Source organism: Protopterus annectens, chromosome 9.part0 (genome assembly GCF_019279795.1).
Source record: "Protopterus annectens isolate FY-2018-M chromosome 9.part0, PAN1.0, whole genome shotgun sequence".
In the NCBI taxonomy this organism is placed as follows: Eukaryota; Metazoa; Chordata; order Ceratodontiformes; family Protopteridae; genus Protopterus; species Protopterus annectens.
Genome location: NC_056743.1, coordinates 283,301,761 through 283,326,439, shown reverse-complemented (window position 1 = coordinate 283,326,439; position 24,679 = coordinate 283,301,761). Strand labels below are relative to the sequence as shown.

The 24,679-nt window shown below is 39.0% G+C and overlaps 1 protein-coding gene across 6 annotated transcripts in view; it reads left to right on the top strand.

The window, feature by feature from the left end:
• Positions 1-24,679, top strand: part of ABCC8 (ATP binding cassette subfamily C member 8) — a 2,552,355-nt gene that overhangs the window by 2,111,138 nt on the left and 416,538 nt on the right. For all 6 annotated transcript variants that reach the window (XM_044082872.1, XM_044082868.1, XM_044082869.1 and 3 more), the window contains one exon: positions 20,223-20,325. In XM_044082872.1, the coding sequence (XP_043938807.1) occupies positions 20,223-20,325 (103 nt within the window). The remainder of the gene's footprint in view (positions 1-20,222; positions 20,326-24,679) is intronic.

Below are 24,679 nucleotides of genomic sequence, written 5' to 3'. Positions count from 1 at the left end.
AGGCTCTATCTTGGACCCACCTGATGAGACAATAGGTCTCATAGGTGGGTCCAATGGATTCTTGTGTGTCTTAGGGATCCCAAATATGCTGGAAATAAATGGTTTGGGTACGCTTAAAAAATTATACAATGTTTTGTCAATAGCCCATTGCAACAAATTGTCCTTCAAAATCATGTCAATCTTACGATAGGTTATATTCATTTCATTTCGGGATACCAAACTGTATCTTCCTTCCACACTTAAAACACTGAGCATCTTTCTTATATACTCCCATGTGTGCATAATAACCACCCCCTCCCCCTTTGTCTGGTTTCATAATTCTTATTTCATTATTATTGATAATCTCCTTCAAAGCATCCCTCTCTTCTGGACTAATATTGTTTGAATACCATTTCTTTGTATTCCTATAATGCTTTTTTATTTCATTACTCACAATGGTTTCAAAATTAAGTAAGTCCGGTACCAAAGGGGGGGTTCATAATACTTTTCTTTTTAAATATTTCACACCTGACTCCTTTCCCTTTAAAAATAGTAGCTAAATTTAAATTCCTTATGAACATTTTAGTTTCCAATAAAGTATTGGCCAAATTACCTCTCCTTGTTGGAACAAATTTAAAACCTTTTTTAAATAACTGGAAATATCTATCGTCCATGTCTACTTCTGCATAATTATAAATTTTAAGGTTGTCTATCTCAATCCCCTTTGGCCTCGAGTCTGACAGTACTGTCCTGCATGGTGCAGACACCTTTGGCACCAACATGCTCTTTGGTGCAGTCCTTTTCGGCACCGTCATTGTTACCGGTGCAGACACCTTCCTCGACGGCAACATACCCATCGGTGCAGACACTTCCCTTTACGGTGCAGACACCTTCAACTTCTGTGGTGCTGCCTTCATCGGTGCAGACTACTTCGACACCATTTTCCTTGGTACAGACATCCTCGGTTCTGGGCTCTGCACCATTCGAATTAGCAAGGACCAAGTACTCTCCTTCTTTGGATCCGTTCATTGGTAGCCAAGATAGCTCTTTTCTAGAAAGGCCAGAATCGCCTTCAGGTTTCTCTATGAGGTCGACCAGGAGCCTCTCTGAACAAGATGTGTTGTGGCTTGTTGACCAGTTGATTGTGGCCAGGGGTCTCTAACAACCATCTAAACCTACGTTCCCTCCTTCAGGTGAATGTATTTCTCCTCAAACTCCAACGTACACTCCTCCTTCAACTTCCACTCAGGTATCGAAGCCCATTCCTCAGACAGCAACTTCCCTCCCTCCGACCCCAATAGTGGATCTCACTTTGGAGCTGGAGTCATCCTTGTGGCCCTCGGTGTACTGGGCATCAGGCTCTTCTCAGGCTAGTGGCTGTGCCATGGGGCAGGGCATTCTTGGTTCCATGCCAATTTTTTTCTATGGCACCCACCAGGAATCCTCCCTCTCTCATGCTTCACAGTCCTCTTGAGACTCCTGGTCTGAGGGTTGGGTCGTCAGAGTGGGGTGTGACCCCGGTTCTGAGGCTGTCATGCTTGGTTCCGGGCTCCCATCCCTCTTTGGGCAGGCTACCGTTCCAGGCCATGGAGAGGGCACTTGCCTCATCTGGCAACCCCCACATGTCGGAGTCCTCTCTCCCCTCTGTGCTGCAACTCTCACAAGCCATAACCACCAGACACCGGGCACAAGGGACTCAAATTTCTCCCCCTCAGGAGACCCCCTCTTTGCAGTGTTTCCCAGAACCTCCCACTGAGGAAGTACCTCGCAAGGCTTCATGTAAGAGGAAGTGCTGGAGTCCACTGAGGAGTCTTTGACCGAAGATATGGACTTTGATGATGGGAAAGGGTCCCCATGGTCACCCTCTGATGAGGTGTCCTTTGGTGACATTCACGAGATCCTTAGACAGAGGGGTGACTGGAAGTCTTCTAATCCTTCCTCAGGGGAATACGTATTCCTGCAGGCCATTCTTGCCCGGCCCCCTACCTCCTGGGTTACCCTGCCAGCTGATGAGCTTGTCCAGCTCATTGTCCAATGCGCATGGAAGGCTCCTGACACCTTGGAAGCTATAACGCGGAGGCCTGAAAAAATCTTATCTCCCCCAGCTGAGCAACCATATTGGTCAAGAGATCTTCCAGTAGATGCCATTGTGCTGGTGGCTGCAACCAAGAAAGACTTGGCAGAAGACAGCCAAACTGTCCATCCGCCCAACAAGAAGTCCCAGGCAATAGACAGACTCGGAAAGCATGTGTTTGCTTCATCAACCTTCGCCGTAAGGTCTTTGAACTATTTGGCACACTTTACAAGGCTTCAGAGGAATCTTATCAACCAACTCTCTGAAACCTTGGCAGGAGCTGTTTCTGATGAGGTCCGTGACAACGTAGCTTCTCAGATAGCCACTCTAGAATCCATATCCAATTCTTCCATGCGTCTTATTTGACACGCAATGGTAGGTGCGGCTAGAGTGGCAGGCGCAGGTATAGTCACCAGACAACATGGGTGGATGCGCCTTTGTTACTTTGCAGGCTCCTTTAAGGCTTCCTTTATGAATGCCCCCATCAAGGCCACTTCTTTGTTTGGCCCTAAGTTTAAGATATGTTAGCAAGGTGCAAACAAGATGGCAAGACCCTATCTGTCGTTGATGTCAGACACTCCACTCCTTAACGATTCTACTCCAGAAATCAGAGGAGCGGGAAGATGTGGCACAGGAAATCACATGGTTCTTTCTGTGATGCACGTGCCGAGTTCTCCCCTAGAGACATAGGGGGAAACTCCAATGGAAGATGCCCCTTTCGGAGTAGAGGAGGTCTGCGAAACTGGGGTTCCAGAGATTCTTTCTCTGGCCAACCCTATCAGTGCTCCTGAAGCGTTGCCCAACTGCTCACCTCTGGAAGTGGTGGGGGGTTGTTTTTCCTTGTATCCCACTGCCTGGCGAACATAACCACTGACTCTTGGGTACAACAGATAATATCCAGAGGCTATTGCATCCCCTTCCATCTTTGTCCAACCTCATCCAGAGAACTACCCAACATTCCACCCAGTCAAAGGGAAGCAGCAGCACATGAAATTCAAAAGCTGCTACAAAAAAGAGTCATCCAAATAATCCCCCCCAAACCAGATAGGATCCGTTTTTTACTCAAGGTTTTTTTTAGTGCCAAAAAAGACATTGGAATGGAGACCAATTTTGGATCTCAGCACACTGAACAAATTTGTAAAAACAGAGAAATTCCGGATGGTCACGGTTCAGTCTATCCTTCTGGAAGAAGACGATGATTGGATGTGCTCTGTAGATCTTCATGATGCATATTACCACATAAAAATGGATAAACGCTCAAGAAGATACCTGCACTTCAACATAGAAGCCAGTCACTAGCAATTTCTAGCACTGCCCTTCGGTCTCTCTACAGCCCCCAGAGTGTTCACCAAATGCATGTCAGTGGTTATCGCTCATCTGCGACTTCAAGGATTCCAGGCGTTTACATATCTAGACGACTGCCTCCACCAAGCATCTACTGGAAGAAGCCCTACACTACACTATCACTATAAACTGGGAGAAGTCCAACACAACCCCAGCGCAGTCTTTAGACTTCATTGGGGTACTGTTGGACATGAGAAATTGCACAGCATCTCTCCCGGACCACAGACTTCAAAGCATAAGGCAACAGGTTCAGCCGCTGCTCTGTCACCGCAAATATTCTACTCGGTCCATACTCCAGCTCTTGGGTCAATGGCAGCCTCGATCACCATTCTTCCTCTAGCCAGATTCCACATGAGACTCCTTCAGTGGTTACTTCTCACTTAGTGGTATCCTCTACAACATCCTTTGTCCTTTCAGATAAGTGTGACTCAGAGATGAAAGCAAGATTTACTCTGTTGGACGTCTCAAAATCCCCAACAATGGTCTCGCCCCTTCAGCCCCATCAGCTGAAAGCCACGGTGACCACGGACACCTCCTTCATGGGGTGGGGGGGCAATTTCAGGGAAACTCGGTCCAAGGCACCTGGTTGGAGACAGAGGCCCTTTTGCATATCTGTGTTCTGAAACTGAGGGTGGTGCTACTATCGTTGCAAGCATTCCATTCTATCCTTCTGTCAGAGACTATTGCGATCCAGTCAGACAACATGTTAGTGGTGTGGTACATCAGCAAGCAAGGAGGCACCAGATCCTATCCGTTATGCCGAGAGGCCTTAAGAATATGGCAATGGGCGATAACTTCCAACCACTTTCTAGTTGCAATGCACATTCCCAGGAACTCCAACGTGATAGCGGACAAGTTGAGCAGATGGATCCTCCAACCTCTTGAGTGGTCCCTCAACCCTGTGATAGCGGCAAAAATTTTCAACCACTGGGGCCAGCCTTGCTGCGACCTATTTGCCTCCCCATCCAACTACAAGTGCAGCAACTATTTTGCCCTGACCCCCCCCCCTCTTGGGGACAGTCACCAAGAGACACTCTAGTCCATGCTTGGCCCTTGGGTCTACTTTATGCTTATCCTCCTCTCCCCCTGATCTCCCAATTTCTGTAGAAAGCACAGCAGTTGAAAAGCAAAGTGATCCCCATTGCTCCATATTGGCCTCGACAAGTCTAGCTCCCCTTCCTCTGGCCTCACCTGCTAGATCGACCGTGGATCCTCAATCCATCCCCAATGTTGATCTCCCATCCGCAGGGTCTGATTCACCCAGTCTAACAACCCTGAAACTGACAGCTTGGTTTCTCCACTTCCAATGATTGCCAGGCAGGAAAACCTCTCGCCCCTGGTGCACAATATTCTTTTTGCATCTCATAAATCATCCACCAGACTAATCTATCTCAATAAATAGAAAAAGGTTTTCTCTATGGGCAGCGAATAAACAATTAGACCCCCTTGTCAGCCCCAGTTTCGGTGGTTTTGCTTACTTATCACATCTTTTCCACTCTGGGGTGTCTGCCTCTACTATTCATGTGCATTTAGCTGCCATTTCAAATTTCCACATTGGTTTTTAGGATTTTTATGCTCATGTCATATAGACTCTGTAAAACTTTCTTGAATGGGGTTCTTCACCTAAAACCTCCCTTTAGAGAATCAGTACAACCTTGGGATTTGGGCTTGGTCCTGCAAACCCTAACAGCTCCCCTCTTTGAACCTGCATCTTCATGTGATTTAAAATATCTCTCATGGAAAACTTTGTTTCTGATTGCAATCACTTCGGCCAGACGCTTGTTAGAAGCTCAAGCGTTATGCATCAAATGTCCCTATCTTATCTTCCATAAGGATAGGGTATCACTGAGAGCTAATTCTTCCTTTTTACCAAAAGTGGTGTCAGAGTGGTCTATCAACCAGTCTGCTGACCTTCCAGTATTTTTTCCTAATCATGCTAATAAGGGAGAGTATTGCCTGCACTCCTTGGATGCTCATAGGCAAATATGATTCTACCTGGACAGAACTAAATCTACCCATAAATCAGACCAACTTTTTCTGGCCTTTTCTTGACCAAGACTAGGTCATCCTGTCTCAGAAGTTACATTGGCATCATGATTGAGAAATTAGATTACCTTTATCTACAACAAGAACAATATCACCTTGCCTGACAGAGTGATAGCACATTCTACAAGGTGTATGGCAGCTTCGGCAGCTTTCCATGCTAAGGCTTCCCTTAATGATATTTGCTCAGCTGAGACTTGGGCCAAACCTCATACCTTTATTCTTCATTACAAAGTGGATTTGGCCTCCAGAGGTAGAGCTTCTCTTGGCTCCATGGTGCTCAGGAATGTCCTTCCATGAGGGCCACCCAGGGATACAGGTAGCTGGGGACTCTGTCCCATCAGTAAGGAATGAATGAAGATTAACAACATCAGATAAATAAGTTATATCTTACCATAATGTTCCATCTGTGTTGTTGATCTTCATTTATTCATTACTCCCCACCCTCCATCCCCCTCCGGAGGTTCCTGGTTGATCTCATATACTCCTTTATTGTAGGTCTGTTATGACCAGAGGTAGTCTCTACTTTTTTCATTTTTTTTTTTGTCTATCAACTTGCAAACTCGATCTGAGGTAACAGGGAGCAGAGCATTCTGGGTAGGACCTTGGCTCAAGAGTTTTTGGCTGATGCGAGCTTGATATATGGCCGGCTTAGTTCCGAGGACGGAACTGATAACCCATCAGTAATGAATGAACGAAGATCAACAACACAGATGGAATATTATGGTAAGACATAACTTCTTTTTTTGTTACCCTTATCCGAGGGTTTAATAACAATGCGATTATACTTTGCCAACAACTGCAACTCACATTTAGTCATATTATATATCATTTTATGCTTTTCCTGTAAAAAATGTTCATAAGCACATTCCATAGCAAAATTTAACATATTAGAGAATTGTTTAATGCCTTCATGCCTATATGGAGGCATAAAGTCACTTTTACAAACAACATTACTAGTGTCTAGTGTTAAATTAGGGACTTCCATTTTAAAGAAATTATTAGACATTAGACAGACTAAAGGGTAAAACAGGCCTAGAAACTGTGTTTCATTTATGCATAAAAGATAGTTAAGCAGAAAGAAAGAATAACCTTGCTGGTCAAGTGTGAGAAACAGTTTATTAGAAAGGAAAGATAAGCATAAAGTGTATAGAAAATACAGCAATACAGAATGTTCTTTTCTGAAGGGAAAAATACAGTCTTGCCAGCTACAGAATGTTCCTTAATGGAATATTAAATAAAGCACATACAAGACAAAGCCTAAGACCAAGATTAGGGGGCGTGAATAAGGAAAATTACTGGACTGAAGCCATATAATATGTGGTATTCAGGTTAGCAAGTCAAGTCTGATGCAAGACTTGTTCAGATGAAGTTATTATATTAGTGCTTTTAGTTATGCTATATGCTTATTTCCAGTTATGCTGATTTGAATATGCTGCTATGACATTTATACTTGCTGCTATGCTTACTGAATGTTCCTCACTACACTACAACATTTTGAAGAAATCGAAACATCAGATTTTTCACAATGGCACCCAAACAGGTGTGCTGTCTGGGGAAAGATATGTAATTCTTGCCACCCAGCAGCTACACTGAACAATCAAAAGATCAGAGACAGTTGTAGTGTATAACCCTTTCAAATCCAGATTCCATTGCAGCATATATTTTCGTAAGCTCACAGTGACTGTTCTTCCAAATCACTACAGCAGAATTACTATGGATGTTTCAGCAGCACTGTGGAGGTTTTCCACATGAGAGGCCCTGGTAAAGGTAATCAACGGTGCTACAGACCACCCTTTCAGTGAAGGTATCATTTACTTCCAGATTTGGTCACACTCGTGTTTTTCCAGACAGAGCCAGTATATCCATATGTCTACAGAAGACTTCTTCAGCAACTCCAGCTCTCAACTCTTCAAATGGCAGCCACTACAGACAGTGTTCCAGTCTTCTTACTTTCTCATTACAGAAAAGACTTTTCAGTAAGACAGCACTACATTATTCAGAAAATGGACACAGCAGATGACCTCAGCCTCAGCCTATATGTATATAATAAACACAGTTGTTAACCAAAGTGCACAGCACCAGTATTTACTACCGAAAAAGCCTCAAACAATTTCAGAAGACCAGTATTAAATTAAAGCAGTGTTCCTTCAAAACATAAAAGACATTATCCAGTTAATAGCTATCTCCACAAACTTTCAAGTTTCCAGTGTGACATCACACAGCCAAGAAGCAAGAAAAGGTTAATAAGCTACAGACGACAGCACACATTCTTCCAGAATCATAACGTTATGCAAGACTTTATATGCAATTTTTAATTAACAGCTCAAAAAAGTAATTTCCATACCTGTTGTATAAACATGTCAAGTAATACTGCTACAATTAAAACATCAGTAAATCTTTGGTTTAATTTTAAATATTGCGTAAAGCAGTCTAAAAATGTTCTCTTAAAGTTAAAGGTTATTAGTTCACGAATGTTAAATATATCTACTGTCAGGACGGTTTCAGACACAATTTCAGCATATACAATTCAACATACATAGTTATGTTCTACTACAGTTTCAAATACAAATTTTTAGAATGTAATACATTCTTGTTTATATGTCATTCTGGTACAGAGTTAAGTACCAATATAGTAAATACAGACAAAAATATCAGTGTAATAATTTGCAGACTTCATTGCAAACTACTGTTTCAGAGCAAAGTAAAGAAATAACACATTCCATAGCCATAGTTAGCGTTGTTACTAGTTCTATAACAAAGGATTTTCAGCTCATCTATAAAAGGTGTGACAGTCCAGTACCAGACCAGAGCATTTATCTGTCATTGTTTAAGGTTAAAGCAAATGACAATATTTCATTGTTTACAGAAAAATTATGGAATAATGTAGTGATTAATACAGACAATTCAACTTCAGTTACACATAGGTCTTTATTAAAGGACACAAATGCAGTTTTGTCAGGGTTTAAAGGGTCAAACATTACAGCAGCTAATAGTTCAAAGTGTAACAGCTCTGTACTAGGTATGAACATGTCATTAGAGGCATATGCTGTTTTAGACTTCAGTGACAAGATTTTTGCAAACATACAGATTTAAAAAAAATGGTTATGACAGAAACATGCAGATTTATGGGTTAAAAATAACATAGATTCTAGTTCAGCTGACACAGCTGAAGTGCTCAGAAAGAGACATTGGGTGCGGCCAGTTAAAAAAAAAGGTAAGGTATATCAGAACTAACAATCAAATTAATTTGCAGGATAAAGGATTTACAGTTACAGATTTAGCAAATAAATTTTTATGTTATTGTTTTCTTTAGCAATCATTAGTTAAGAACTTTGTATTAAAGTGTTGCAATGCATAAACAATGGGTCTATGTCATAAGATCGAAAGATCAAACTCACAAACGCTCACATGAGTGAATATTTAAAAACTTGAAATCGCTATTGTGGGGGGCTGTGCCCCCCACTAAATATACATTCCAACTGCGAGATCGCACTACAGTGAGGAAAGGGCAAATATTCCGATCTTCACTGTAGTGAGAAAAAAAATAAAATTGAGTTTGTAAATATTCGTTCATGTGAGCGTTCAAGAGTTTGATCTTTTGTTCATATAACATAACCCTAAACAATATGCAATAATGTAGACAAAGACAAAATAATGTTTGCTAATTTACAGAATGTAAAATTTAAAGTCAATACTTCATTGTCAAGGTGAAAATAGAGTATATGTATACACTGTACATGTTTCGTATGGAGATGGCAGTTTGCCAAGCACATCAGATCAGATTACAGCCAGCCTAGCAAGCTGAATTAAAGACAGTACTACATGCTGTAAGGCTGTTTGGCAAAAATCAATTTAATGCATTTACAGTTTTACTATTTATATAAAAAAAATAAGTAGACAGTTGTATATGTTTTGTATGGAGATGGCAGTTTTCCAAGCACATCAGATCAGATTAGAGCCAGTCTAGCAAGCTGAATTAAAAACAGTACTATATACCATAAGGCTTTATGGCAAAAATCAATTTAATGCATTTACAGTTTTACAATTAAGCCAAGAAAATTGTAGACAGTAATGATAAATTCTTACAGCATTCAATACTACTGCAAAGTTAAATGACGTCAGCTAAAGAAACAGTTATGGCTAGACAATGGGTGGAGTTTCACTCACAGAACAGTATGTTAAAATCTAAGTATCAAGAGAAAAAAATGTAAATAAAGTCAGCACAGTAAGCAATGCTATCAGTTTATATTTGTTAAAGCTGCAAATGTTTATTCCATGCAGGAAAGTGTAAATAAGGTCAGGGCAATAAGCAATACTATCAGTTTATAATTGTTAAAAAATGCAAATGTTATTTTAAGAACTTGATATTAAATACAATCAAGAACTTTAGTCACCCAGCCTTGCACAAGAAATAAAACAAAGAGTTTTAAAGGCCTGACTATAAAAAGGACACTTTGACATTAAAGCAGGTCTTCCTTTACCTCATCAGTGACTGGGACAATACAGAGTAAAATTTGGCAAGAGCTGTTGTGCAAAAGTTGACTATCTGAGTGTTTTAGTTATTTCTTCAATGTCTGTTTAAAGTTAAATGTATCAGTTAAAGCAAGTATGCATGTTTTCAGACAATTGTACAGCAGTACTAGTTTTCAATCTATCTGTGTTCAGACAATCAAAATGTTTGCATGTTTTCAGACAGTTGTACAATAGTGCTAGTTATCAGTTTATCTATATTCAGACAATACTGACAGGAAAACAGATTTCAGTTATGTTTTCAAACAGTTATACAACATTACTAGTTTCAATTTATGTTTTTATCTATGTTCAGGCAATTCTGACAAAAATATATGAATAGTTTAGTCTCCATAATATAACAATAAGAGATTTCAGTCTATCTGTGCTCAGGTAACACTGTCAAAATGTTCTCATGTTTCAGACAATTTGTTAACAGTACTGTTTTTCAGTCTGTGTTCAGACAATATTGACAGGAAAGGGTACTAATATAACATGTACCAGTTTCAGTTATGTTTTTATCTGTGTTCGGTTAAAACTGGCAAGATATATTCATTTAGTATTAGTTTAGTTAGTTTCCAGAATGTACACAGCTATTTAAAATGTTCAGTATATGCTAATGTAAATTTCAGTCAAGATTCAGAATATGACATTCATACTCAATTATGTATTCAGTATAGTACATTTCAGTCAAACCTCTGAATATAAAAATAATTCAGTTACTTCACATTATTCAGCCATTACTTTAAGGGTAAAGTAACAGAATTATATTATTCAGTCATTAGTTAAGGATAAAGTGACAGAATTATTTTTTACAGGCTTATTAAAATAGATTATCTAAATAATAGGTGGTAACAGTTGTTCAGTATAGTCAAAGTATGACATGACAGGCTTAATTTGTTAAGTAATTTACAAATTACAGTACACTTTACAAGACACTAACAGAAAATGCAAATGTATAGACCTGAAATACAGGAAGTACAAGTTTAGTAAACTGTTAAATGTATCTAAAGAATAGGTACTAATAGTTATTCAGTGCACTAAAAGCATAACAGGGCAGGCTAAATGTGTTAATTAGTTTACAGATTACAGTGCACTTCACATAATTATTGTATATTAGTCAGAAAATTAAAAGTACACTAACAGACCATGCAAAGGTTTGGACTTGAAATACAGAAAGTATAGGTTTTAATAAACTAATATAGCTCATAAATATTCATAAAAGTTAAACAAAAGGTAAGTAGCATTATAGAACAAATTTAAATAAAAATATATAGACACAAGTTAACACAGGATATGGTAGTTATATTCAAAACCACTTATAAAGTTATCTCTTTAGTGCAGATTTTGATTAGTCTTCAGAAAATAGCCATCATGCTTGATAGGCTATACAATAAAAAGAAACAGTATAATGTTTAAAGATTTAAATCTATAAACAACAGGAAAAGGTTTCATTTGCTACAAGAGAGAGGCATCATAGTACACTAAGGCACCAGTTTATAAGGTAAAAACATAGGTAATAAACAGTGTACATTTACCATTACAGCATACAGAGATATGGAAGAAAAACAGGCAGGGTTCACAGTTCGTACTCTGTCTAACTTAAATAAAGATTCACAAAGACAGGATAATCAGCTTTAAAAGCCCCAGAATTAAAAGGCACTAATTTTCAGAATATTGCACAGGTTTTTCAATATATCACTCATACATCAAAACTTAGACTTAGACTCTGAGGACTATAAATCAAGGTAATATAAAAATCAAATCATAAAGTTAAGAGACTTTAATACAAACAGGCCATAAATGCTCAAGTGACACCTAGTGGTCAAAATTAAAAGTGCAGGTTTACCAAATAAAAAAATATATTTTTGGATTATGATTCAGGTAGCATAAAGCTGTATACACTAGTTAGCAACACAAATGTAAGGTAACTACAGAAGTAGGTCCCTGTAGACTTTTTCCAAATAAGACAACAGCCAGTTCACCAAAGCAGTTTATTCTCTGTAGATACTCTTCTCTAGCACCTCGGCTATACAAAGCCTTCAAGGAGTAACTAACAAAACACTTCCATCCAATACTTATACACACCTACATTATCACATTGTATAATTAAACATCAATTAAACAATTAAGAATCCAATTAAAAAAGCAGCATGTTTATATAACACTTTTCCAGCAGCAGTCAGTATTTAACCCTTTTGGCACCAATGTTTGATATTTTAAAATAAAAATCAATTCTTTCTTTAAAAGTAAATTTTTTATACTTTCTTCACTAGCTTCCTTCCTAATAATACTTTCTAAAATAGACACCCTAAAGCTAGTAATGTCGGAATTATGATATTTAACAAAATGTTGAGCCAAAGGGCTCTCTAACTTATTATTTTTAATATCTCTCAGGTGTTCCATGATTCTGACTTTAAACATTCTTTTTGTCTGCCCTATGTAAAATTTTTTACATCCACACTTAATAATATAGATAACTTGTTCTGTAACACAACTAAAGAGACCTGTAGGTTTAAAATTTATTCCATTTATATGAAAAAAAGCACTATCTACATGAGCACAAACTTTACATTTGCCACAAGGTCTAGTACCTTCATAAGCAATATGCAAAACCAAAGCCCCACAAGTCATTTCGGGGTGAGACAGTGGCTAATCATGATACATCTAATTTAAATGTTGAGAATATTTCTAACCACAGTGAGAGAGAATTAAATAATGTGGATTTCCCTTTAGAATATGTACCCCCACTACGCAGGTCGAACAGGTTAAGGAATCGATCTCCAGTACACTACAATCAGCATTACTACCAACTCAGGTTGAATCGCAGGTAGTCATTCAGGGGAGTGATGTTATTCAACAGAACATGAATATATATGAATACAAACATTACAAGATTTTTAATTACAGTATTCTGGATGTCACCACAGAACTTTTTGAATTATTTATAAAGGGCTTTAAGTTCATTCCACTAAGAAAGACTAATATTTCTAGTGCCATAGTGGATCTTAAGATGTTCCTAATTAAATACTTCAGTTCAACAACAGTGTTCCGGTGTTTTGTTCAGGCAAACTGTTTGATATATCTTTTTTATTTGGAACTCTCATTTGTTTGGTTCTCATACCCTTATTTGGGTCTCAAAGAGTGAGTTTTGTGGTTTTTGTACAGTGTTTCACTCTTACCATCCTTACGGTGTTATGATTACTGGATGTTAATCACTACAATAAAATATTTTAAAAAAATTGAAAACTCAGATTTTTTACATCTAGTAACCTGTCTGCATTAGCATTAACACATTCGCTATCATCATCCCTCGGGTCTAAACAACATGAATAAAAACTAGCATGATCACTATCATCTACCATACTCTCACTTAAACAGTTACCATTATTCAAAAAATCATTATACAAAAAAACCCACCCCCCACATTAAAAAAAAAATGTAACAAATGCAATTTACGAATGAATCTGAAAACATCACATTTCAGTTCATGGGCATGAGGTATTACAGTAGGAACAAGTTTTAGATCATAGTTCAAAACCTGTAACTGAATATCATTTAAATTAAAAACGGAAATATTATGGACTAAAGTACCAACAGTCAAACTATTGCCATTTCCCTTTTTATACTGGTGTTGACCTTCCCTGGCATTACTGACCTCTGGTTGGTAACGGCCTCTTATACGATCATTGGAAGTATCTTCTGTAATTCTTTGGTCTATCCGAAAATCCTTAATTAATTTCAAAGACTCCAGGGCTACCGGTAAATGAGGAAGTGAGCCATCTTCACCTTCCAGGTCTGTAGAAGTGCCTGAAATGTCAGACACAAAAGAAATGCCCCTAGATGAACTGAAGGATTTCCTTAAAGTTGCAGAATCCTCTTTCTGAGCTAAACTATAATTTCTTTTCCAAAGGAAGGCACGTCCTACTTCATAATCATTTAAATTATGCTTCAGTGTAGTAGATTTCCGATCAATAATTTCCTGCTCATATTTCTTTAGTTTATCATTAATGTCAGATAGCAAAGAATGAAGACAGGCAGGAACCAATAATTTGGACAGTTCATTACAAATCAACTTGATCTCACCCTTAACCTTATTCTGCTTAATTTGGTCTTGCTCAAGCAGAATAGTAACGCACTGTAAAGCACACTGGTGTGCTGCTTCTAACCATCTTTTATAGAAGTTTTTGTCCATCTTGTCAGCCATATCAAATGGAGTGGAAGGAGTTTTGAAAGCCCTCAAACCCCTGAGTGAGCTCTCTAAATCAATATAATGTTGTAATCCTAATATATTAAAATAAATAGCTGTTTCTTTATGAAGCAAGCATTCCAATTTCTCCAATGAAACCCCTGAATCACCAGGCAGGGAAAAGTGAGACAGTTGTCCAACTGATAAAAAAGGATTACCAGTTCTACCTCACCACTCCTGTTTAAGCCTTTCCAATATATGGAGTGAACTAGAAGCAACATTTCCACGGCCAGTAGCAACACATTCCACAGAGGAATCACCATGGGTAACAACGTAATCCATAGTCTGCTGAGTATTATCAATATTCTCTTCTCTGATAATAGTAGGTAAGTTAAAGGAGATTTCACTGACCATTACGAGGAAACGACAAAACCACAAGAGCAAAGCAGAAATCCAAAAACAGCAGGCAGAAACCACTCAAATAAACACAAAAACTTTAATATCTCTAGTGCCATGGCTACAGCCTTTAAGGAGTATAAAAAACACTAGTAACAAACACCATATAAATAGACCATCCAGTAAAACCATAAAACAATCAACCAATAAAAATACATCCATAATTAAATCAATAACTTCCATTTACAATCTAAATTAAGATCTGAGGGAAATAAAGTACCAAACTTAAGAATAAAAATAGCTTCCTTATATAACAGCTTTTTCCTATACACATTCTCTGAATAAAAATTAGCTGACACTTTCTGTAAAATAGGTTTCATAATGTTTATGTTTGCTATATAAAAATGATCACATTTTGTTAGGTACTAAATTATATTACCAGACCCTGGAACAGATAGTTCTCTGGCACACCTTTTTTAAGTATTCTACTGTGTTTAATTGAGCAACACTTGGTTCTTATTAGATGGCTCTTTGGTGCAGAGGGATGAAGCCCTGATTTTGACCCGGATGAGCCAAAAGTGATTAATGTCCTGGTTACTGGCAGAGAAGGATGGAAGTGAATTGTCATTAGCAGCTTACCTGTTGTGAAGAAAGACAGGCATCTTGACCCGTTGTGTGACTGGAACCAGATGAAAGTAGCTCAATATGTGCCCCACCAAAGTGAGTTCACATAATAGTCACATTTTGACTGAAAAGTGCATGTGAATCTTAAGCGTGATATTGTGGGCTGAGGCATATGTCCACTTGATGTTGGAATGTTGCTGGATGGGCAGCACATAGTACATCTCCTTCTGTGGCTGCATGGATATAGGCCAGCAGTCAGCTGAAACCTATCACCATGGTTACTAACGTAACAATTGCACTGGGAGATTGAATGGGCTAAAGACTTTTACAAGGGGTTGATGTTTGGCAGACATAGGGAAATACTCAAGAAATAAATAAAAAATAAAATTTAACTGTAACAAGGAAACAAATTCAGTTTTTGATTATGCTAAATCTCAGCAAAAATGCTGCATAGTGATAAGAATAGGAATGCAAACACACAAAATGTGCTTTTTATTTTCCAAAATGTAATAAATAACTTTTTTATAGTGAGGTAGTCAGGTATGAACTTGTGCAACACAACATTGCCCCCCCCCTGTACTACCATAGTAATTTACTGTTAAGCCTAACCTTAACAATAGCCATACATCTTACCTTAGGAAAAAATCCGTTCTGAAACACTACTACTAGACAAGACACTCAGACACACAACACACTCAGTAACATACATGCACAACGCTAAGTCTATCCCTTTCCCTAATGCTTACTGTAACACTGAGTCGCAAACACACACGCACACACACTGCATTTCTCTAATGCTGAAAAATGAGGTATATCCAAAAGTTTAAGAATTAAAAACCCGATCCCAGATTTGCTTTACCCACATGCAGTTGGTCTTCTTCCTTTCATCATCTCCATTACTCAAAAAACATGCTTTCAATAATTTCCCAAACACTTCACTCTGTAGACTCTACAAAATTAAGTGAAACAATGTACAAATCCATATATAAATTAGAATATGTATGTATGCATGTGCATGTGTAGACTGTGTGTGTGTGTGTGTGTGTGTGTGTGTGTGTGTGTGTGTGTGTGTGTGTGTGTATATATACACACACACATATGTATAAATATAAATATATGTATATATATATATATATATGTCTGGGGATATAAATTTATAGATGATCTACCACTAACAAGGTGCATTTTTATTGAATGTGAGTTTCAAAGGGAGAGAAGTTTACTGTTGCTCATGCTGTCGGTTTTAAATGTGAGACTGTATTGTTTCCTTTTCTTTAACAAAAGGCCATTTGTGCTATAAAATATGAACTAAAGGTTTTAAATCAAATCTCTGTAGTAACTGTAAAAGTTAAAAGAAAAATAGTATGTGCATTGGCAGGTTTGAACAGCGTTTATGGTAATTAGTGAGGCAGCCAATTTATGGGACAATAGAATGGTTGTGAGGGAGAGTGGGATCCTGGTACTTTATCCTGCCTAGGGCCCCATTTGACCATGGTCCAGTTCTAGTCCGGCTCCTCCCTATTCACAGGATGGATGAGTCAGCACTAATAGCCACCACTACACACACATTTCCTCCAACAATAAGGCCACTAATCTGTCCCTAGTCACCTTGTTCGCTGCCCAACTTTATCACTTAAAAGATGGAGTAATAGACTTTGAAATGCAAACTTGAACACATAATTTTGATTATAGTTGATTATTTTAGATTTTATAAATGATTGTTTAATAGGAAAAAAATACTCTGATTTATTGTACCATTTTTAATAGTGATCAGGAATTTGACACCTGCATCACTTGGTATGTAACACCATAACATATCTTGGCACTCATTCTGTTAGAGAAGGCAGCCTTGACTGAGTAATAAAGCAGATTCCCAGAAATAACCCTCAACTTTCCCTAATTTTGCCTCATATTTTTGTCTTCTCCTTTGTATATTTTTTTGATTTTTTAATAAATCATTGAGGATTGCAGTCCGTCGAGAATGTGAGACATTAGAGTTTCATTCTTCTCATTGTTCAACAAATACATGCTAATGCAAACTCCCTTGTTCTATTAACATTTTAAGTGAGTTTAGGTAGCAGTATCCCTGATTTGGGGTTTTCGTTGCCCTTTATTTTTGGCTTTGTTGGCTCTTTCCCTGATTTTCAACTAAAACTCTTGTAAGCTATCCCAGCAAAAATTCAAAAAGATTTCTTCAAATGTTACATTCATTCAGATGAATTTCATTGAGTGCTTTAATGGTTTGTAGAGGGCCTGTTATATAAAGTGAGCAGAAATATCTCACATAATGGTGGTTAGTTTTGGAGGTTTTGAATGTTCTATCCCCCTTGTAGGAAAATAATAAAACGATATAAAACAGCACTTAGTTTGCCACTTATCTAATCAGGCATAAAACTACCTCCACTAACCTAACCAAATACAAAATGGTCAGATCAAATAAAAACTTTAACCCTGAAAGCTTCCTTACAGAACTAAATGCATGCAACTGGTCCTCTCTTAAACAACTGCCACTGGATGAAGCTGTATCATATTTAAATTCCAGGTTCCTTTCTATCCTAGACTCTCACGCTCCCTTAAGATCTATTAGAATTAAATCAAAACCTGCCTCTTGGCTCTCAAAAGATACAAGGGATAAAATTCTCCTGAAGAATAAACTCTGGACCAAATTTCGTAGCACAAAAGATCCCTCTGACCAACTTAACTTTAGACAAATAAGAAACTCCACTAAAAAAGCTGTACTACTGGATAAAAGAAACTATTACTGCCATTTACAGCAAACCAACCAACATAATCCGCAAAAGTTCTGGGCAGGCATAAACTCTCTCCTAAAGCCTGGCCACAATGACACCCCACACCCCCTAGGCACTTCCAAAAACAGCCCAAAACAAACTGCTGATGCCTTCAATACCTTCTTCACTGAAACTGTCCAGTCTCTAGCTAACCAACTAGCCCCTAATATCTCCTCTCAGTCCCCCTCTAACACTTCCATTCCCACCTTTCAACTGCAACCTGTACCCATTTCACTTATTCATTCTCTCCTCCACAAACTTAAAATCTCCTCACCTTCTGCTGACCATTTACCAGCTCAGTATCTAAAAATTGCAGCCAATCCATTAGGTTATCCCATTTCCATCCTGATTAACAGAACCACTGTTGAAGGCTGCATTCCTTCACTTTGGAAAATTTCACATATCATTCCCCTGCATAAAGGAGGGATCTCTACAGAACTCTTAAACTACCATCCCATAGCCTTACTGTCCCCCTTAGCTAAAATCATGGAGAAATGCATCCCAAAACAACTTCTTAAGCACCTATTAAACCACAACCTACTAGCTGACTGTCATCATGGCTTCAGGCCTTACCACAGCACCACCTCAGCCCTTCTTTCCTTTACTGACTGCATCAACAAAAACCGGAACAATAACATACTAACCTCTGCTCTCTTTATTGACCTATCCAAAGCTTTTGATATGGTCAACCACCAGATACTATTAAACTTACTTAAAACTTTTGCTCTTGACTCTGGTGCAATAAAATGGTTCAAATCATATCTTCTTAACAGACAACAGGCAGTGCGTTGGGAAAACAGCTTATCCAACCTGCTACCTATTACCCTTGGAGTCCCCCAAGGATCAATACTGGGCCCCCTTCTGTTCTCAATCTTCATCAATGATCTACATACAAGTCTGTCCTCTGCTACCTGTATACAATATGCTGATGATTCTACTTTGATTTGTTCTGCCACATCCCACTCTGAATTACACTCTGTTACCCAACAGACTTTCCAAAATGTTGAAAAATGGTTTTTAAACAGATGCCTAATCTTAAACCCCAAGAAAACCAAATTATTACTTTTCTCCCCCACCCAAAAATCTTCTCCACTCAATTTCTCTGTCTTCTCTAATAATGGCACCTACATATCTCCTGACCCCTCCACCAAGCTCCTTGGAGTAGAGATAGACAACAACCTATGCTTTGACTCGCACATTAACAAAACAATAAAACTAGTCAACAGAAAACTTGGCTCCTTGTTTAAAATTAAACCATTTCTCACACAACTTGCCAGAACTTCCATAGCACATACCCATTTGATTTCTACCCTACTGTAACGCCTCCTCCATCTATACAAATCTGTCCAAAACTAACCTCTCCAAACTAACTGTTGCCTACAACAGTATTGCCAGATTTGCCACTGACTCTACCTTTAGAACTCACCACTGCCAAAACTTAAAAAAACTGGGATGGCTAGAAGTGCAAAATCTCATCTTATTTCACCAGCTCTCTTTAGCCCATAAATGCCTCTACAAACCTACCAGCACCCCTATACTCACGACTCTCATTAGCCCTTATTGTAATCTCTAAAGTCTGCGTTCCTCTAATAAACTTCTAATATCTACCTGTAAATCCAACAACTTAGGAGGCAAGTCCTTGTTCTCTAACACAATTGGAAAAGCCTGGAACTCCCTTCCTTCCAACCTCACTGCTCTCTCCACTCTTATCAGCCTCAAATCCCAACTCAAAACTCACCTCCTAACTCACTGGCTCTGCCCCTGCTCTAACCCTGACTAGCTAGCATTCTGCTCCTAGAACTCTCACTTATCTAGCTTCTAATCTTATCAAAAACTTACTACTAAATTCAAATTTGCTTTTTTCCCTTTGATGTTCTTATTTTGCTTTTGCAGACACTGTAAAAAACATTTTTTTATTCTCTGAACTATATGTGTAACTTTTTTTTTACTGTTAAATGCTTTTAATGAATAATGCTCAATGTTTATTGTACCTCACTTGGAGCTTTTCTCCGCCGGGCCTTTGCTGATAATGGGCATGAATCCAGCTGGACCAGCCCGGGCAACAAATGTAAAATAAAATAAATAAAAATAAATTTCAGAAGCAGTGGTCATCATACTTTTGGTTCAGGAAGGTAAAGGGGGAAAGTATCCCTGTTCCAGAGATACAGTATTTATGAAAAGGTGGAGTTATGCCACCATTGTTGTTTTATGTATGTATGTATGTTCGCATGACTGTAAGTGTATATTTTATTTATTTATTTATTTATTATAGGTATGAAGCTCGGTTTAGAAGAAAACTGCTTGAATACACAGATTCCAATAACATTGCATCTCTTTTCCTAACAGCTGCAAACCGGTGGCTAGAAGTTCGAATGGTAAGAAGTAAACAGAAAACTTGTAAGCTGTAATGTTTCATACACAAAAGAAAATGATCACTATAAATGTCAGTCTATTTATAGTTGAAGAACTCATTGTTATGGTTTCCTATTAGAAGTTTAGAATTGCAAATGCTAAATTTGTTGCTTCAGTGTGTGTATGTGTTTATATATACTTCATCATATATATATGTATGTAAGGGTTTGCTCAAAATAATATAAATGGCATAATATCGACAGCAATAATATCTAAACTCAAACATATCTAAATACAAAATCGCAGCAAGTGACAGTTATACTAGGGAAGGGTTATACCCTTTCTCCATTGCTGTGTGAACTTGGAATTGGAATATATATAATTAGGAATGTACCGAGCAATACCCAACATGAGTATTGCAGAGGTGGGGGGCACCTTCCCCTCTGAAAAAAATGATTGTTTTTTGGATGTGGTTAGGTACTCTGTGTTTAGATATATTTGTTGTTGATATCATGCTGTTTAGACTATTTTAAATATATATATATATATATATATATATAGAGAGAGAGAGAGAGAAAGATATATATATATATATATATATATATATATATATATATATATAGCTAGATATATAAAAATATATTTATATATATTAAGTCACAAAAAATCCAGTAGATTGAATGGAATATTTAATTTAATAATACAACACTAGAGGCTCATTGAGCAGGCATCATTTTTGCCAAAGCTTCTTCAGTGGGGAAGAGGCAAAAACCATGTGATCATAATCCACTAATCAAAATGAACTTATTATTAAATATGTAATTTAAAATGTTTTAATCAAACTCAGGGAAACAATATTCCAATAGTAAATATCCAGAATCCAAGCTGGCTCTTGTAGTACCTCAGCTTAGGAAAATGCAGAGTAAGGCTTACTCTATTATATTTTTTGAATCATGCAAGGGCTGTTGTAAAGCAGTCAGTTATCAAGAGTACTGCATTATTAGAAAAGACAGAAGTGAGGACCATAAGTGTATGAGAACCAGTTTATTCTGGACAGTACAGTTACAGTCTATTACTTTTTCAATATTTGTTTAGATATAATAGTGTATCAGTGATATAAATATAGTGATTTGTTATAGGTTTATAGGTAAGTACTAGGCTATCTGCCCGAGAGCATCTATAAGCCTAGCCAGAATGTGTTGGCTTTCGCTGCCCCCTTAGATTAATTCCCTGTGCCTCTGTCCAGCAGAGCCATTAGTTCCCTGTGCCTCTGTCCAGCAGAGCCACTGCAGTGATCTCCAGGGTAAATTTTCTGTTTCCCATCCACTCGTCAAGGTTTCTCTTGAAGAGTGTTAGTGAGGGGCTCTGCCTAATGCAGATTGGAATCCTGTTCTAAAGCATGGGGAGTCTCTGGGACAGTAATCTATCCCTCCAGCACTTCCTAGTTATAGTTTTGGTGAGGTTTAGATCCCTAGAGCATGTGGCTCTCGGAGATTTGTTTTTTTTAGGTGGAGCATGTCCATCAATTCTGGGTTGGACATGGCCTTGTATGTCAGGCAGAGATCACCTCTGAGTAAGCGGTATGCAACCAAGTACAGCTGGAGTTTCTTCAGTCGGACTGCATAGGGCATCTGTTTGAGGCAAGTAATCCTCTTGGTGAGGTACTTCTGTGGTCTTTCCAGCTGTTGCAGGTGTCTTGTAAGGTACATCCCAAATGGGGCGTTGTACTCTATAATGGGTCTGATGAGTGATGAGTAGAGGGGCACAATAACCTCTTTTGTTCTAGATGTGAACCCTTTTTTGATTAGGTGGGCCACATAGAAGGATTTTCGAACCACCCTGGCAATATGATTATCAAAGGAGAGAGTACTATCTACTTGGGTCCCTAGATCCCTTTTTACATTTTCTGTATTTAAGGGACTACCACGTTTGTGGTAGTTTGCGGGTACTTTGTTTTTTATTTTTTTGTTTTTTTGGCATTTAGCTTGAGGCCATGATTTTGACACTGGGTATCCGTCTCAGTGAGACCCTTCTGGAGGATGTCTGTATCAGCTGGAGGGTCAGTTATAGCCCCCAGTTTGGAGTCGTCTGTGAACATGGTCAGCCATAGTCCTCCTGTATTTGCCTGTTCCTCTGAGAAGTATATACTGAACAGGAGGGGTCCCAGGACTGAGCCCTGGGGGACACCACTTGTTTCTGGTTTAGAGTTGGACCTAGAGCCTGCAACTCTCATCGTGTGGGTTCTATTTGTGAACCAATTGGCAACCCATCTCGTGACGTAGGGGTTTATGTTCAGGCTGATGAGCTTGTCTATAATACCAGAATGGGGAATGGTGTCAAAAACCTTTGCAAGGTCTAGGTAGGCTGTGTGGACCTCCTTTCCCTTGTTTAAAGCCTTGGTAACTGTCTCAAAGAAGTCCACCAGATTTAGGAGGCATGATCTGCCCTTAACAAAGCCAAACTGGGTAGGGTCCAATGTTTGGAGGTTCCCAATGTCTCTGTTAATGAGTTCCATGATGATGCGCTCCATAGCCTTGCAGACCAGGCTAGTCAGGCTTATAGAGCGATAGCTCCTGGTGTCCGTTGTAGCTCCACTTTTGTGGAGCGGGATTACTGTTGTTGTGCGCCACTCTATGGGTACATAGCCTGTAGAGAGACTGAGTTTGAACAGTGTGTTTAGGTGAGGGATTAGTTCATTTTGGAGCTCGTGTAAGACACAGCCTGGGACACCATCCGGTCCCATTCAAGCTGTGTTTTTGGCTTTGGATAGGGCTGTTTTAACCTGTGTGTGTCAGTTATTGCCAGGGCTCTACATTCTTCTGGTATGGTTATGGGCCCTTTAGGGGGTGAGAGGGGGGGTGAAGTTTGCACTAAACCTGTCTGCCAGAATGTTGGCAATATCAGTCAGTTCAGTGTATTTTGTGCCATTCTGCACTAACTCAGAACAGATCTGAGAGTTTCCACTTAGGTTCTTGACATAGCTAAAAAACGCTTTGTGGTTATCTTTGGAGTCCTTGGCAATTTTTCTTTCGAAGCTAGCCTTGGATGATTTTATGAGGGATCGTAGTTTCTTGCTGATACTGATCAGGGATGTCTTTCCTTCTTGGGATTTTACTCTTTTTTTGTACTAGTTTCCTCCTTCTATTGTATAGCTTGTTTATGGCAGGGGTCCACCAGACTGGTTTCCTTTTCTTGGAGGAGTGAATCTTGGTTTTGCTTGGGATAGCATGATCCATGCATTCTTGCAGGTGCTCACAGAGTGCCATTGTAAGGGATTCAGCAGCTTGGACAGCATTGTCTTTAGCACTGGGGCTGTGAACCTTCCCACCTTGGTCTTAAGTAACATGAAGTTTGCTTTTGAAAAGTTTTTCACAGTGGTTTCCTTGATTGGGGGTGGGGGCAGAATGTGGATATCTAGAGTGACTAGTCTATGGTCTGATCTAACCAGTGAGGGGTTGACCTCCGGTGTGGAACACCAATCGCCCATATTGGTAATGACCAGGTCCGATATGTTGTCACCTCTGGTAGGGGTGTTGACCAGTTGATCCAGGGAGTTCGAGTTGATAAATTCTAGGAAGTGGACGGCAAGGGAGTTAGTACTTGAGTAGTTCTCCCAGTTAATGTTTGGGTTATTGAAATCACCCAATATTAGGGCATTTGATAGGACCTTCATATTTTCCAGTGTCTCCAGAAATGCGGAATGGGGGTCCTGGGTCATGGTGGATGATCTGTAGCAAGCTGCAATTTGAATTGCAGTTTTGCCAGTTGTTAGTTGCACATGGATGATCTCTTAGGCATCGTGTTGTGCCACTAATCTGGAGTGTGAGTATCCTTGATGAATATGGATACACCTCTGCCTTTTGTGTTTCGGTCTGGGTTCTGTGGCTAAAAAGTATGGTATGAGTTATAGCCTAGTAGTGCTGGGATGCTCTTTGGAGCTTTGATCTAGGTTTCTGTTACTGCACAGATATCGACGTTCTCCATACTGAGGAGTGCCTCATGTGCATGCATTTTGAGGTTTAGACTTCTGGCGTTGAGTAGCATTTCCCTCAGTTTTTGGTTACTTGTGCTAGCTACGGTGATGGGTTTGTCTTTTGAGCCTTGCCTAAAAAAGGCACGATGGGGGCGGCAACAGCCTTGGCCAGTATTTGAAAGCCTAAGGGTGACAGGTGCAAGCCATCTCTTGCAAAGCAACGTGGCTTGTCGAGCATGTCATCCCAGGCAGACAGATACAGGATCCCCTTTGAATGATGCCAGAAACTTAGCCAATTGTTGAAATTGATCATTTTTTCTTTATACTGTGCCATCATTCTTGGTGAGGGCAGGATGCTACTCAGGGTCAGGGTCATATTGGCCTGGGCTACATGATCAGAGAGC